The sequence below is a fragment of the Cnephaeus nilssonii genome, assembly GCF_951640355.1.
Source record: "Cnephaeus nilssonii genome assembly, chromosome: 6".
Taxonomy (NCBI): Eukaryota; Metazoa; Chordata; class Mammalia; order Chiroptera; family Vespertilionidae; genus Cnephaeus; species Cnephaeus nilssonii.
In genome coordinates, this window is record NC_137077.1 from 30,286,455 (window position 1) to 30,304,012 (window position 17,558).

Genomic DNA, 17,558 nt, shown 5'->3' on the forward strand with positions numbered 1-17,558 from the left:
CAAAAGCATATTTAAAATGAACATAATACTGAATAGTTTTATCAAGCCTTTCCATTTGCAGAGACTGTGAGCCTGGGTGTTTTTTTTGTGTGTGTGTGTGTGTGTTTGTTTGTGTGTTGTTGTTTTTTGAGATTACGATGTGATATGTTAATGTTGGTGAAAACATAAGCTGATTCAGCTTCACTGGAAAACATGAATGATACTCATAAAAAAATCTTAAAAATATGTACACCTTTGACCTACTACTCTTTAAATAGAAAACATCATAGCTACATTCATCAAGGACCTTAAAAATGTACATGCTATTAGAACTAGTATTCCAAATTATAGAAATCTATCTTAAGAAAATAATCAGACAAAAGTTTAAAGGTAAATAAAGATATTTACTTCAATGTTATATATATTATTTATATTAGGGAGAGAACAAAATATTCTAAATGTCCAATAAATAGGTAGTCATTGAATAAATTATAACACTTCTAAACAATGGAATAACACATAATCAGTAAACATCATGTGTTATTATCTAAATGAGGGAGAAAATAATAAAAACAGTAAGTAAAACAGGAGTCAAAAGCTACACTTTTTAGAGTGGTGAGAGTGGACATCCTTGCCTTGTTCCTGATCTTAGAGAAAAAGCTTTCAGTGTTTCACCATTGAGTATGATGTTAGTTACGGGTTTATTATCATAGATGGCCTTTAATATGTTGAGGTCGTGTCCTTTTGTTCCTATTTTATTGAGTGGTTTAATCATACATGGATGTTGTATCTTATCAAATGCTTTTTCTGCATCTATTGATAAGATCATATGATTTTATCTTTTCTTTTGTTAATGTGGCGTATTACATTGATGGATTTTCATATGTTGAACCATCTTTGTGCCCCTGGAATGAACCCCCTTGATTATGATGTATTATTTTTTGGATGGACTGTTTTATTCAATTTGCTAGTATTTTGTTTAGAATTTTTGCATCTGTATTCATCAGAGATATTGGTCTGGAGCTTTCTTTCTCTGTGTTATCTTTGCCAGGTTTTGGTATCAGGATTATATTGGCCTCATAGAATATGTTAGGAAGTATTACCTCTTCATCAATTTTTTGGAAGAGTGTGAGAAGCGTAGGTTTTAAATCTTTGAATGTTTGGTAGAATTCACTGGTGAAACCTTCTGGTCCTGGACTTTTGTTTGTTGGGAGGTTTGGGAAGTTTGTTTCAATTTTCTCACTGCTGATTGGTCTGTTTAGATTTTCCAATTCTTCATTATTTTGTCTAGGAAGGTTATATTTCTAGGAACTTATCCATTTCTTCTAGGTTATTGAATTTGGTGGCATAAAGTCTTTCATACTATTCTAGTATGATCCTTTATATGTCTGTGATGTCTGTGGTGACTTCTCTCTCATTTGTGATTTTGTTTACAAAATCAGGGGTATTCAGCCATATGAAAGGACGAAATAGTGCCATTTGCAGCAACATAGATGGACCACGAGAACATTATGCTAATTGTAATAAGTCAGTCAGAAAAAACTAAGAGCTATATGATTTCACTCATACTGGTATGTGGGATATAAAACCGAAACTTGTGAACACAACAGCAGTGTGGTGGTTGCCAGAGGGAAGGAGGTTGGGGGAGAAAGGAGTCCTAATATAAGGTGACAGGAGATTTGACTTTGGGTGGTGAGCACACAGCTCAATGTACAGATTTTCTAACATAGAAACCCACACCTGAAACCTATATGTTCATGTTGACCAATGTCACCCTGATCAACTTAATAAACAAATATTTTAAAAATTAAAAATAAAGATTTTTACATTGATTTTTAGACAGAGAGGAAGGGAGAGGGAGAGAGAGAAAGAGAAACATCAAAGTGAGAGTGAAATATCAATTGGCTGCCTCTTGCATTGCCCCCTACTGGGAATCGAGCCTGACATGTGCCCTAACAGGGAATCAAACCAGCAACCTTTTGGTGCACGGGACGATTGCCCAACCACCTGAGCCACACTGGCCAGGGCTGGAATAATTATTTTTATATTAAGTACTGGAAGGTAGCATATCAAAATTTTGACAATAGCTATCTCTGGACAGTGATTTTACTGTTGTATTTATACTATCTCAAATTTACTACCATGAGCGTATAGTTTTTTATTAAGCAAGCAAAGAATTCCCAACATTGCAATGCATACCTTATGATGGCTTTCACTGCAAATCTGACCACTGTGGAGAGCAGGAACAAGGGAGTGACCAGGATATGGAAGAGAGACAGTGAAGCAAAGGCCTCTGCAGGTTTTAGAAGTTTCTCGCTGGTATTCGCGTGGGTCACAAACGTCTGTGCAAATAAGGGATTTCTTTAGAGAAAGCTGGAGAAGGTTTCACAAATGCTTACATTCATTTTCACAAACCTAACCTTTTCTGCTATGCCAATATGTCCATTGCAACTATGAAAACAATTACTTCATCCAAATTACTCCCTAAGAAAAATAATAGTTGTTACTGGTAGAACACTAATGGCTTTCATTCATTCTAACAGCAACCATGTGAGAAGGGTAAAACAGATTCTGTTTACGGATTAGAAAACTGACTTCTGTTAAATTACTGAGTTGGGAGAAGAACCGTGAGGAGAAACCAGGGCTCTTAACAACCATCCAGGAACTTTGCAACCGATACAAAATATTCTAAGAGGAAAAAGAGAACATCCCTGGGTTTTCAGGTCCTTATTGTGGACTTTTACTAAAACTGCCAACATTGGTGTCCAATGCAGACACATTTACATTTCTAAATATTATACTAGCTCCTGGGCTTGTCATTTAAGTTTGAAATATAATGTCATTATTTGACATTTTCTGGTTGTTGAATTAACACCATCCTGTTGTAAGAATGTCCAGAAACCAGCTCAGGGAGATCAGAACAGTTAGTTCTCAACTACTGATAAAATTGCTCCCAGAGCACATTTGGCAAAGTCCCAGGATATTTTTGATGGTCATGACTTGGGTGTGGAGGATTCTAATGGCAAATAGATAGAAGCCATGAATGCAGCTAACCATCCTTAAATGGGCCCTTACAACAAAGAATTATGTGAGCCAAAATATCCATAGTGCCACAGCTGAGAAACCTTGGATTAGAACTATTGCAATGGAGACTACAAAGAAAATAACTGGTATAGGTGAGGTAATATTAATTCCCACCCACACATTCTTGTTCACAAATCATTTCTAAACACTGACTTTGCTCCATGTTTAAAAGGAAGAAAAAGTGTCTTACAGCAAGAACAGCTGCTATAGGAATTGCTGCATTCATGAAGACTGTGGAAAGAAATAAAATACATAAGATTCATTGAACTGTGCAACATTTTCAGTAAGCTTAATTAATCATCTATTATTACTTTAACTTTCCTTGAAGACAAAAAGGAACAATTTCATTAAGTAACATCTTTTCTGGAGTCCACAAACATTTCCCAATTGGTGTTTCCTTGTTTGCAGTTGTATGAGCTCCTACACATTACTCTTAACCAGAAAATTTTTATTTTTTTAATTGAAAATTTATTTTTGTGAAATGTTACAAACAGAAAACTTCATAAAAAATAATCCTTTAATAATGCAAATTATTAGAATTTAATAAATGGTGATAATATTTACAAACAATATTTTGTTTGGTCTCCAAAACAACATAAATATATGAAAATTGGGTTATTATACAGATTAAAAACAAGAATTTGACATCACTCCAAGTTCTCCAGCAGTGATATTAATTTTCACTCATAGACCTTTTGCTTAAATTAACTTCATATCCTAGACTCTCTGCTTGTTTAAATATCTCTTCAGGAATATATTGTACTATCATTTGATAAGCATGATATGCATAACTAAAATGAGGGAAATTCATATTTTAGGCTTAAATACTAGCATTTGGACATAGTAATAGAAATAAAAAGTCAACTTAATGATTATACTTATATTTTCTATAAACTACAGCATTTTAAAGACTGAGGAACAAAAGATTAAATCAATTTTTGTTGTTAAAAAAAGGCAATGGCAGAGCACAAACTAGAACCTAGTATTCTTGGCACTCAAGAGAGTGTCCACCCAAAAATTATCATCGGCTCTCCTGATCCGATCTCATGAACCACCCTTACCACTGTACACAGAATCAGCTTGTGCTTTTGCAGGTCCACACATGACTTAGGTCAAGCTCTTAATCACCAAGAACATAGTACTTAACCAAATCACAAAACTTGAAAGTGGTCTAAGTGGAACCTTCCACCACTGACTCATAAATTCCTACTGCCTATCATGAATGCATCAGCATACATTTTTACCTTCATGACTTCTTATTTTTCTCTTCTATTAGATCTCTTCTGTCCTCTCTCTTTTTATATCTGACTTTCAAAAACCAACCCAAATCTCATGTTTGGAGACAAATTGGGTTAGCAACCCACCTCTGCTTTTTAGTAGCTAGATGATTTGGAGAAAGTTCAAGTTACCTAAGCTCTATTCAACTCAATCTTTAAATTTCTAAAGTGGAGTTAATAATAGAATCTAAATCTGTGGCTGTTGTGATGATTAAATGAGATGATATATGCAAAGCCACTTATGGAAATAATTGGTTGAGTGTCTGAATATATTTTTGTTGTTATTATTACTAGTAGTGGTGGTGGTGATGGTGGTGGTGGTGGTGGTGGTGGTGGTGGTGGTGGTGGTGGTAGTAATAGTTTCATCATTATCCTGATTATTATTTCTGGCTGCATCCATGCTCCTATGAGAATTTCAGTCCACTGCAGAGAGAAACATATTGTGGGGACTACCAGCTTAGAGTACTATTATATATGTAAGTGGATAATCAATCATTCCACCTTCTAGAATTTTGATACCATATTAGTAGCAGCACACAGCTGGAAAACAAATCTCATTTCCATTTCTAAAGTATACATATGAGCTATATATACCAAATATTTCCTCTAAAGCCTTTTCACAAAAGAAGAAATTTATAATCTCTAAAAAATAGTTTAGAATTCAAGAGGAAACCATATATAAAACTACCAAACTTTAAGATGTTAAAATTCTTGGGAACAATAGAGTTGAGCAAAGCTGACACACAAACCAAATCGAATATTAGTGGGAGTATTCTGGCTAAGTTCATAAGAATTGTACTAACATAAACTCATTATTCTTGAGAGTACTCCGTGTCACTCCTTCACAAAAACAACAATATTTTGTAACAATTATTTTTTTAAAAATACAGTTGAGAATGAAAGTATTCTATATTTAAAAGTTCTTGAAAATGTATTGAAAAAGAAGGTTTTATGTTGATATCGTTTGGCTTCTTTCACTTGAAAATGTTGACTTTTTTCCTCCTCAATTTTCAAAATTGGCATTTCAAATATAATCTTTAAGAAAATATAATATCATAAGCTCCAAAGAGACAGGCAAGACAACCATAGATAATTTTGAAAGATCCTTGGGAATAACAAAATCAATAGTAAATACAGTCAAATGAATTCATACACACAAATTTTTTACTGAAAATCCAATCCATCCCAATGTAACTGATAAGAGGGTTTCAATGACTTATACTACTACCATCACCATCCTCATTTTACAGATGAGGGATTTCAGGTGTAAAGTAACAAGGCAAAGGCCCATAACTTGTAAAGAATCAAATCCAGGTCTAGTTGGCTGTAAGCCTGTGCTAACCCTACTCTTTCATTTAAATTGCCTTATGTGGTCAGTAGCTATTGGACAGTACATATGTAGAAAATAAATAGGCTTCCTCTGATGACTAGAATGTCTCAATGATCACAACCTAAATAAAACCGACCATGTGTACAACAGCAACTTACTAGAGAGTGATGTATAAAGGGCAAAGGTTTTGAGACTGGATAGTTCTTTCATTCTTGTTTCTTCTACACTTTTGCAAAAGATGTGCTCCCAGGCGTACAATTTAAGAAGTTTGATGCCTTTCAATATTTCATTTGTTTTCTTCAGTCTCTCAGTGGAATAATCCTATAAAGCAAAAGAATAAAACAAACAAACAAAAATGCAAGCTACACTCAAGTGAATCAGAGAAGCCAGCCATGCCATGGGCAGAGATTACAGAGAGCTTGATTGCTGCTTTGCTCTCCCACTAGTCATGGCTGTGAAATACCTGGGAGAAGTAAACTCTCTGTGCTTCAGACTCCAACTTTAAAATGAAGAGTTGAATGAGATGACCTCAAATTTCTATCCACCTAAAAGCTTTTATATACCTGTTGGTTTGGTTTAAATAAAAGCAGCTTCTTAAGTTTGACATGATTTTCTTGAATGTCTACTGATAATGTATACATAAATTTATGAAAGTGATAAAGAGACTTCCAATGGCTTCCTTTTAATATCTAAGTCATTTCATTCTCCTCTCAGCATCCTGTCTCACACTTAAGAGAAACAATAAATGTAAGAAAAGTTAGTTTGCTTCTCATTCAAGAATGTGAGGGTGCAGTGTTGTGTGTGTTCACATTGTGTCTTTATAATACAACTAGAGGCCCGATGCATGAAGATTCGTGCAAGAATGGGCCTTCCTTCCCCTGGCTGCCAGCACCGCCATCACTCAGGCCCGGAGCCGACTTTCTGCCTTCCCATGCTGCCCAGAGGCCTGGAACAGCTGGGGCAGTGTGGAACGCCTGCATTCCACCCCGCCCCCAGCCACTCAGCGCCTGTGTATGCAAATTAACCTGCAATCTTTGTTGGGTTAATTTGCATACACACTCCTGATTGGCTGTGGGTGTCGTGAAGGTATGGTCAATTTGCATCTTATTCTTTTTTTTTTTTACTTCAATTTTTTATTAAGGTATTATATGTGTACATATCTTACCATTGCCTCCCCCACACACACCCCACTCCCATATATGCCCCCACTCCCCAGAGTTTTGCATCCATTGGTTATGCTTATATGCATGCATACAAGTCCTTTGATTGATCTCTTATCTCCCCCACCTCTCCCTAACCTTCCCCTTGTAATTTGACAGTCTGTTTGATGCTTTACTGTCTCTGTATCTATCTTTTTGTTCAAGTTTATAATGTTCTTTATTATCCATAAATGAGTGAGATCATGTGGTATTTTTCTTTCATTGACTGACTTATTTCACTTTTATTAGTGTAGATTATTGAAATCAAGCATATTATCTTTAACTTTAAGGGATTTCTACATATTTCTTCATAAACTCCTGTTTAAGGCCTAAATTAGACTTACTGATTACTAACAACTTGGACTAACTATAGAGAAATTTGCAGCAGATACAAAAAACCTCAATTTAGTCAACTGTTTCAGCCTCCTCTACCATCAAATATTGGCTTACAATTACTAGTAAGGCACAATGATTTGTGAACTATCAAAGGGTTTGTAAAGTGGCAAAAGGTAGCTAGAAGGAAGCAAAAGTAGCAAATAGCCTGTTTTTTATTCATCTTTTTGTCTCTTTGGGGGTCTTAAATGCAAATGCCTATCAAATGACTGTTAGTGAGTGAATGAATAGAGTATGAAAGGCTAAGGGAAAGATGTTTGAGGATGGTCGTGTCTCCTCTTTGTGCCCTCTTCCACATCTTTCTGTATTCATGTCCTGAAGTAAAGAGGGTGGACCGCTCAGACAAAAATAATGAGTAACCTCATCAGAAGCAGCAGAAAAACAAGTGATAAAAATCACTTGTGTGACATGCAACTTGCTAGTCACAGTAGAAACACAACTTGGAAAACAATTCCATCAGCGGCATCATCCCTACATTTTATGCCTGGTTTACAGATAGACAGTCTTGCTCATATTTAATCAAACTTTATTTCTAAACATACTGTCAACAATTTTATTATTTGCAAATATTTCTTTAAAAGAAGCCAATTCTTACTGAAATAAAATGATTTCATGGCAAATTGAAGCCAGAAAGAGTCAATACTTTGGCTTTCTCTTGCTTGCTAAGTTGACCACAAACACATTCAGCCAGAGCAGCTGCCACTGAAACATTTCAGTGTAACTCCATAGAGCATCACATGGTTTGAATCAACCCTATGGAAATTGAATTTCAGAAGCACTAGACCAGTGGTCGGCAAACTACGGCTCACGAGCCACATGCGGCTCTTTGGCCCCTTGAGTTTTTAGCAAAGGCCAGCCTAGGAGTACCCTAATTAAGTTAATAACAATGTACCTACCTATATAGTTTAAGTTTTAAAAATTTGGCTCTCAAAAGAAATTTCAATCGTTGTATTGTTGATATTTGGCTCTGTTGACTAATGAGTTTGCCAACCACTGCACTAGACCAACCCTTTACTTGTTTCTTGCTCCATTTCTCCCACATCAATGATTGACCTCCAATGGCCTCAAAGTACACTTAAGTGTAGTCTCTAGGCAACTGATCTAGAAAAAGATCGAAAACCTCATCACCTCATGGCACTTAAAAACACTAGAAACTGTGATTCTGGTATTTTAAGTCTAAAACCATCAGGTCTTAAATTTCAATCCACTTTTATAAAAATTATTTTGTAATACAGAAAATACGTATTCACTGCCTAAGAATTGAAATGAAATATAATGATTTCCAAATAATCCTGAGTGGTACGTATTCATTTCCTGTATTTTAAAAATAACACAGTGTTAGATTTTCCTAATGAAGTTTCCAAAAGAGGTTACTTACAAGAGTGCTCTTTTGAGCCTCTGCCAACTTTGTAGCAATGAAGTACTGAATTGGCGCAAGGAGCACAATGACAGCTGCACCAACCAATGCGCTTAATCCAAGCAAATTATAGAGCAGGATCACTCCCATTATGATCTAGGAAAGAAACACAACAAAAAGGGGACATGAATGGGGGCGTGGGGACCACTGCATGAAAGGAAATCTTTTCAAGTGAAAATATAATACTTCTTAATTATTATATTTCGTTTATCTGGAAGTCAACTCAACTGTGACAATGAGTTTTACCATGATTTATTTGGGGAAAGCTAAGTAGTAGGAATTTATTTTTAGTATGGTGATCTGTACAACCGGTGTCAAACCAATTTATTGCATGCAGTTGCGTAGCGGTCCCATGATGCTTCTGGCCTTCTAAAGCAGTCTCCAATTTTTTAAAAGAACATTGAAACTTTTCTCAAAAGTGTTGTCACTCACCATACATTTGATATTCCAAAGTCTCCTGGGAATGCACTAGCTTTCCAAGGTGGGGAGGGAGGAAAGTAGGGGGTAGCATCATAAAATGTGAATACATTTAATGAAAAGAAAGGCCTAACTAAAACTGAAGATGCTGAAGTCGGTGCCCCATCTTATCTCACGGCCCTTTTATTTCCCAAAACCCAAGGCAGACCCACTTAGCCTACTCTCTCTGGTGTGTCACTTTCCTCTTCTTCCTTATTTTTTCCTGAAAATATTTTTTCCCCAGTAGTTCAGTTTATTACAGTTCAAAATGTCCCAACTAATGGACTGTACCCACGCAGTTAAAGCATTTAACCCATCCTGTATGCCAATGATAACAACTTGTTGTGGCCTTCTAGAAGCAATGGAACATGCTCACTTCCTGACCAATTAGGCACTTTGGGAATTCCAATCAAAACAAAAATTTCCCTAAGGTCATCTACGATGCAGTCATTCAGAGGCAGCCTGGAACTTTTGGCGCACTGAATGATACCACGTAGGCAGCTGACCTGTGTATAAATACATCTTGATGAGATGAGACAAAGCATATTTTAAATCTTACTTTGTGCCAAACACCGTGCATGCATTATGTACACTTTTATTTTACTTGGATTCCCATTAAAAAATAAAAAAGCAAACAATGAATATAAAAATTACCCTATCTTTATTATTTTATGTACTTTAATAAAATGGGGTACACAGGGACATCGATGACAGACTGCATTGAGTAAGATCTACAGTTTAAGCTCTGTCTACAGGATACAAACTTGAGATAATTAAAAATATTCAGTATCACATAGAGGAAAAAACTGAATACCTTTCTTTTGCCATTTTTACCCCCCAAAACACCCCTGTATCTTTACTAAAATGCTGTTTTCCATCGGAAATAGCTAAATAGCCCTATGCTTGTTGGTATTCTGACTACCTTTTAAATTTTGACATTTTATAACATACCAGCTATTGAAACTACACAATGGATTAAAGTTGCTCTAGTTTAGAAATGCTATGAGAGTTTGTCAAAATGAAAGGGATCAAGTCCTGGCTCTAATTTGCACAAACTTATGCAGTAAGAACTGTTACTGAGGGCCCATGAAATATTAGGCACAGTGCTAAATGCTTTACACATTTTAACTTAGTTAGTCTTGACAATTCCAACAACTGTACGAGGCAGATGCTATTATCATTCACATTTTACAGTTAAGAAAACTAGTATTTTGAGGTGTTAAACACTTGTGCAAAAATGGGGCTTTTGCAGATATTTGAACTCAAGCAATATAATTCCAAACCCCTTTTTCTTAACCTAGGGCATAGCATTTCTGAGTCTCAGCTTCCTTCCTAGAAGAAAGGTATAACATTAGCACATTCAAAAAATTTACCCTCTACTGAGGTAAGTATCTTACACTCATTTTTATTTACTTCCTCTGCAAATGAGAATCATACTTATATTGATCTACCTGAACAGGCATAGCCCATAGATTGGGACACAGGAACAAGAACCACATGAGTTGATTGGTTTCAATGGCAACCAAGTTATTGATCTGTCCCAGGGTCATCTCACCCATGGATAAATTAGATGTAGAGAGCCTAAGGATTTTATTGTATATCATGGCCTGAAAAAAAAAGGGAAAAAAGGAAATGTACTTGAAGCTATACATTTAATACTCAACACTATGCTTTTTTTTCTCATTTAAAAATAACATTTAAAAAAGTTTTAAGGAAAAAGAAAACCCTATAATGCGATCATAAATCAACTATTATTTTCATTTTATCATAGTTACTTTTAGTCCTCCACTAAAGACAAACTTATTTTTTCTAGTGATATAATCAAAATATATATTCAAATTTAAACATAGGGGCTAGAACAGATAGAAGCATAGATAAGGAAATGCAAAATTTCAAAATATCTTTCTTAATATATTATTATAAGAGTTATTTTTAACTCAATGGGTTTATTAATTAGCTCTCTGTTTCTTTTATTAAGTAGGTCCTAGAAGTGTTGATATTACATCAAAGTGAAAATGACATGCAAAAACGAAACTGAAACCACTACCCTTCCTGTCACCGGATGGCAGGTGGCATTTTAAAGAACCAAAGATCATTCGAAGCTGGTACGTACCAGCAGAGCTCCGCGGAGGTTAATGCCAGTCTCTATGGTTACATAGTAGGAAGCCTGCAAAAACGTCCTTTGCAGAATAAGGGCCAAGAACAGAAGGACTGCTAGAACATAAGCATTTTCAAGAAATTCCTTTGATGAGAGGATTTCTGTATACTTATCCCAAAAGAAAAAAGACATAAATTAAAATTAGTCTTTTCATATACCAGTTCCACAGTTTGCATTTATTAAATGATTTTTTTAAATCTAAAAATTCAAAATTCTTATAATACATCAGTGAAATGAGCCACAAAAGGCAATTTGGGGTTTTCTTCACCATGTCCACAAAAACAAATACAAATCAGCTCATTGCACAAGATCCCAAATAGATCACTACGATAGCTGGAAATGCCTGATTGTAGAATAAAGGTACTTTTAAAAAAAAAAATTTGAAGACGTTTTCTGAAAAGATATATTCTACCTTGGTAAAGCGGGAAGTAACAAATGAAGATAGATGTTAATTGAGACTGTAACTTAGAAGTAAAAACACAAAACTGATGGTCAGCAAGACCAATGGAACAAAAATACAATTTCTGCATCCTTATTTCAAAATAATTCTACAGAATTGATTTTTTCTAATTTTCATATGCCTTAATTTATATTAATGAATTAAATCATAAAGTATAAAATACATAGCTTGGCTACTGATTTCACCCATATGACACTTTCAGTGACAAAACACAACTTTTGAAAATAATGATTTTAGTAGGAATATGACTTAATAATCATACAAAACTGATTGTTTTTGTTTGTAACAATAGCATATGGTAATTTGTATGTTAGAAATGAGGGAAGGGTGGCCTGGCAGGTGTGGCTTAGTTTGTTGGAGCATTATCCTGTACACTGAAAAGTTGCGGGTTCTATTCCTAGTCAGGGCACATACCCAGGTCTGCGGATTCAATCCACAGTTGGGGTGCGTACGGGAGGCAACCTATCTATGGGGTGTTTTTTTTCCTCTCTCTATCTTTTCCTCTCTCTCAAATCAATAAAAACATGTGCTCGAATAAGGATTATAAAAGAAAAAAGAAGAAGTGAGGGAAAGGTAATACTCAAATAAGTACATCAGGTCAGTGTGAGCACTCCTCATTTTTTATGGTTTAAGTCCACTAAAATTCTACTTTTAGGCCCTTCCTCTTTTCATGGGGCTACATAAAATCTGAAAGTTCTGTTCCTTTTCAGAAAAACATGTGGCTAATATATGTAAGGCAGAGGGATGATAGAAGAATTCTATGTGAAATTCTATGTATGTAATTAGGCTAGCAGGGACAAAACATCACAAAAGTGCAAATATCTACTTCAATAATGAATGAGGATTAATATATGCAAGGAACTGGACTAAGCATTTTGAACACAAGTATGAACTGTTCACAGTCATTCTGTTTGAAAAGGTGACATGCCTAGCCGGTTTGGCTCAGTGGATAGAGCATCTGCTCGTGGAGTAAAGGGTCGCAAGTTCAATTCTGGTCAAGGGCACAGACCTTGGTTGCAGGCTTGATCCCCACCCAGTCAGGGCATATGCAGGAGGCAACCAATCGATGTGTCTCTCTCACATAGATGTTTCTTTCTCTCTGTCTCTTCCCTCCCTTCCACTTCTCTAAAAATCAATGGAAAAATATCCCCAGGTGAGGATTAACAAAAGAAAATAACAGCTTAAAATCTAGAAAGATAAGGGTATCCAGAAGTGATATGCCTCATTATAAATAGCACCTATGTCAAGTGCCAGTGTGAAGTAAACAATGTGTTAGGGGAGTAACAAGCAGAGTCAAATTCCAACTAAGATAATCAGAAAAGGCTTCACTGAGAAGGCAGCACTTATTGCAGGATTTGAAAATGCATAAAATTTTAACATGTAAAGAAAAAATGACAGGAAATTAGACTGAGAGACTTAGAAAAGGTAAATTGATGCATCTGGACTAGCATTTCCATCTGTGTAACTAGGGAAATTAACTCTGACCTTAGAAAGAAACTAGGAAATTCATGATGCAGAGTTAAGAACAGAAAATATAAGATTATCCTATCTAATAAAAGAGTAATATGCAAATTAACCATCACTCTGCTACACCCACAAGCCACGCCCACCAGCCATGCTCATCGGCCAATCAGGAGCGAGTATGCAAATTAACCCAACCAAGATGGCTGCAGCCACAGAGAGAGCAGGAGGGAGGCTTGGGTTTCCCTGGTGATGGAGGAAGCCAAGCTTTACGCACACCCTGGCTGGCCCAGGCCTCCACTTAAGGCTACAAAGTTTCAATTATAGAAGATAAATAAATCCCAATAAAAATGGCGGCAGCCACGGAGCTGGAGAGAGCAGGAGGCTAGGGTTGCCCCTGGCAATGGAGGAAGCCAAGCTTCTGCAGCCCTGGCCTGCTTTGGCCTCCGCTTAAGGCTACAAAGTTTCAATTATAGAAGATAAATAAATCCCAACAGAAATGGCTGCTGCCAGGGAGCGAGCAGAAGGCTTGGCTCCACTCCAGGCTACAAAGTTTCAATTGTAGAAGATAAATAAACCCCAGATACCAGGGCCTCCCCTTGGGTCACCAGGGGGCATGGCCAGCCTGAAAACCACCACAAGCCCCTTGCCCAGGCCGCCCCACACCCCAAGGGAACCTCCACCCTGATCCGGGACACCCTTCAGGGCAAACCAGCTGGCTCCCACCCATGCACCAGGCCTCTATCCTATCTAATAAAAGAGTAATATGCAGATTGACCATCACTCCAACACACAAGAGAGCTGCCCCCATGTGGTCAAAGATGGCTGCCCCCATGTGGACACAAGATTGCCACCACAAGATGGCCAGCAGGGGAGGGCAGTTGGGAGGGACCAGGCCTGCAAGGGAGGGCAGTTGTGGGCAATCAAGCCTGTAGGAGAGGGCAGTTAGGGGTCACCAGGCTGGCAGAGGAGGAAAGTTGGGGGCAAACAGGCTGGCAGGGGAGCAGTTAGACATCAATCAGGCTTGCAGGGGAATGGTTAGGGGTGATCAGGCTGGCAAGCAGAAGCAGTTAGGGGCAATCAGGAAGACAGGCCTGCGAGCAGTTGGGAGCCAGCAATCCTGGATTATGAGAGGGATGTCCCAGATTGGAGAGGGTGCAGGCTGGGCTGAGGGACACCCCGCCCTCCCTCATGCACGAATTTCATGCACCAGGCCTCTAGTAAATTTATAACAGCAATATCTAATACTATATAGCCCCCAAAATAATAATATAATGTCTAATAAAATATCATAATGTGATGTGCTCTTATTATTGTGGCTTTAATATGTTAGCAAAAGAAAATGTACATACTAAAAATCACATTATTAATATTATTGGTCACAGGTCTCTAGAAAAGTGACTCAGCTACCACCTCTCATGCACACATGCATGAAAATTCTTTAAAGGATTGTTATAAAGATCAATTAAAATAACTAATGTGAAATTAGTTTCTGGCACACAGTAAATGCTTATTAAAATTTTATAGGCTCTGAATCTGAGAAAAAATTTTGTTGGCCATACCCATTCAATTAATATATAAATACACAATATCCTCCACAAGAACAATTAGTGATTTCTTTTTTTAAAAGCATTGAATTCTTTATAAATAACCCTGCTTAAACTACTTCTAAAACTGCATTAGTAAAAAGTAACAATGACAATGAAACCCGCCAATGTTTCCTTTCAAAAGTACCATGAACTTACTCCTGATGACCCATCCTGGGTTTCATTCACACGCTGCACTATTCCAGAAATACAGAGTGGTCCAGCAAAACCCAGTAAGTCAGCAAGATAACGGAATGTGCTGCTAAGTAGAATGGGACGTCCAAAAGCTCTGTACATTGCTAGCCATATAGATGGAGTGCGGTTTGGATGATCTGCTACTTTTTTCTGAGAAAAAAAAACACAAAACAAAAAAACAGATTAACTTAAATAAAATGACTAGAGCAGCAATTAATCTTAGCCACTATGGAAATTTCTTCTGATTTTTTTTATGTTTATAAGTAACTGTTAATGAGTCCCTTTCAGTATAATATTCTGTATTCTTGATTCTGTATTCTTGCATTCTATGCTACTGAAGGCATTTTAATGAAATCGAGAAAATGAAGAGTAACCAGGACAGTTTTTAAATGACATCGTATTATTTTTAGTTGTCAAAAGATGACCCAAAATTCTTAAGGCCAAATCTATTTTAATTCCCTTTGATTTGGAAAATGTAGCTCTGTCATGAATATACCAAGTAACATTGTATGAAAAGAAGATAGTAACATACAAAGGCAAGGTTACTGACAGGCTAGTCAAGGTTTCTGGAGTTACTAGATCACAAAAGATTCTCTTATCAAATTATTATAAGCTAAACAAAACAGAAGATCCCAACTTCAAATTGTTTCTTCTCCCATTTCTGTGAACGGTAGGTACTTTTAAAGTTATGTTAGACTTGTGTTTCCTAGTTCTTCCTTTAAAAAATGCAAAATAAAAATTGGCATATATGCTTAAGCCAACTCATAGTTTCATAGATCTATAGTTGTGTGTTGAAAATATTTTAAGAGCTGAACAATCATCATAATTATCTCTTGGAATAAAGGTGAATAAAGTTTTTTCACTGTGGCAAAGAAGCTAACTCAACACAATAGAGTTCAATTGTATTTCATATTCAATTTCTTATTAGATGATAATTTTATTCTTTTTTAAGTTTTTTTATAAAAAGGATTCATTAACACACCAAATTCAAGTTAATCTGTGTTATAAGAGTACTAAGAACCTTAAGTTATGCTTAGGTTATATTGTTAATCTTTACTTTAGCACAGTAGTATAAAAATATTATGCAATACTTTTCCCAGAGGTGAAATCAAAGAGATGACTCGAGTTTATTTGTAGTAACCATTTCCTGAAATATTCATTTCATAATACACATATTTGATACAAAACAGAGGTCATTTTCATCATTTACCATAATCCTTTGTTGATCTTAATTTAAAACAGCCAAAAACTCTATAACTGATTCCCCATATCCTACTCCCTTCCAATGTTGGTTGTGTATGCTCATATTTTTAATTACAATAAAATGTGCAGATGATTGCAATATAAAATACATTTACCATTGTGGATAGTAATCAGGTTGAAAACAAATTGAAAATATCCAAAGATTCCTACATTTATATTTTTAAAGCAATTATAAATATGTAAAGAAAGTACCAGAAGAAACCAATTTTGGCTGATATATAGCTTGGTACATGGAATAAGTAGACGTACCCCTTTATTTGATTTATTTTCCTAATTTTGAAATTCAGCATCCAAATTTTAGTTAATAAAGGATTTTAGTTTCTTAAAGGTAAGTTATTAATGGATATAATCTATTTTCTCTTTAAATAACAAAATTATTGACAAGATACTTGATAAAAGACAACAAAAAGTCCATGAATTATTAAAATTATATGGTAACAACGATTAGACATACATTATCATTTAACTTAATCCTGACCTTCCACTTGGTCCAAGAGAAAAGAGTGCTCTCTCTATCCCTGCTCATATATTGACTGGGCAGCTGACACAACAGGTGGGGGAAAAGTAGGTTTACAGTTGTTTGTATGGAAAATAATACAACAATTAAAAAATAATAATATAAGAATAAACTGTGTTTTGCAAACTTATACTGTAAACCTACTTTTGTCCCACCCTGTATTTCTGGTTGATCCGCAGCAGCCCAATTAACATGATTCAAAACTACTGGGAAAGACAGAGAGAGCAAATCTATTCTTCCTTAACCATAGATATTATTTATGCTTAGTGCCTTTATATTTAATAGGTCTATTCTCCACAATTATCTTGAAAAACAGATACTGTTACCTTTTGTTCTTCATATGCATCCTTCAGGCAAACATAATTTGTTACCGCCCTCATTGCTATTGGTAATTTTCCAATTGCCTTCAGATCAATAGGCTTTTTATGAGCAGATATGATAAGTGTGTTCATCCACCAGTATGTTGCTTTGGACAGTAAATTTACAAATGGTTGAAGAAATCTCACACCCAGATCCTGGAGGTCTTCAGGAGGTTTTACTTTCTGAGGATTCATGAAGAATACATATCTCTGTAGCAAGAAACATTCCACAAAATAACAACCCAATTTGTTTTCCATTCGTTAAAAATACAATTTTAACCTTTTCTGCATTTTCATTTCAAGAGGCCAAAATTTATATTTGCATTCTTTTGTCTATCCATTCCTGAAATATTCTTTAAAATATTCCCCTTTGGTTGTGACTCAATTAATTAATTGAATTCCAGAGTTTTACATTTAATCCACT

General features: G+C 35.9%; 1 protein-coding gene across 5 annotated transcripts in view; it reads right to left on the minus strand.

Annotated features, from left to right (window-relative positions):
* The window catches only part of ABCC9 (ATP binding cassette subfamily C member 9), a 147,086-nt gene that overhangs the window by 82,423 nt on the left and 47,105 nt on the right, over nt 1–17,558 (minus strand). For all 5 annotated transcript variants that reach the window (XM_079775594.1, XM_079775596.1, XM_079775597.1 and 2 more), the window contains exons 7-14: nt 17,102–17,344; nt 14,960–15,145; nt 11,249–11,401; nt 10,587–10,742; nt 8,641–8,775; nt 5,829–5,991; nt 3,254–3,294; nt 2,179–2,321 (exon numbers count right to left, since the gene is read on the minus strand). In XM_079775594.1, the coding sequence (XP_079631720.1) occupies nt 2,179–2,321; nt 3,254–3,294; nt 5,829–5,991; nt 8,641–8,775; nt 10,587–10,742; nt 11,249–11,401; nt 14,960–15,145; nt 17,102–17,344 (1,220 nt within the window). The remainder of the gene's footprint in view (nt 1–2,178; nt 2,322–3,253; nt 3,295–5,828; nt 5,992–8,640; nt 8,776–10,586; nt 10,743–11,248; nt 11,402–14,959; nt 15,146–17,101; nt 17,345–17,558) is intronic.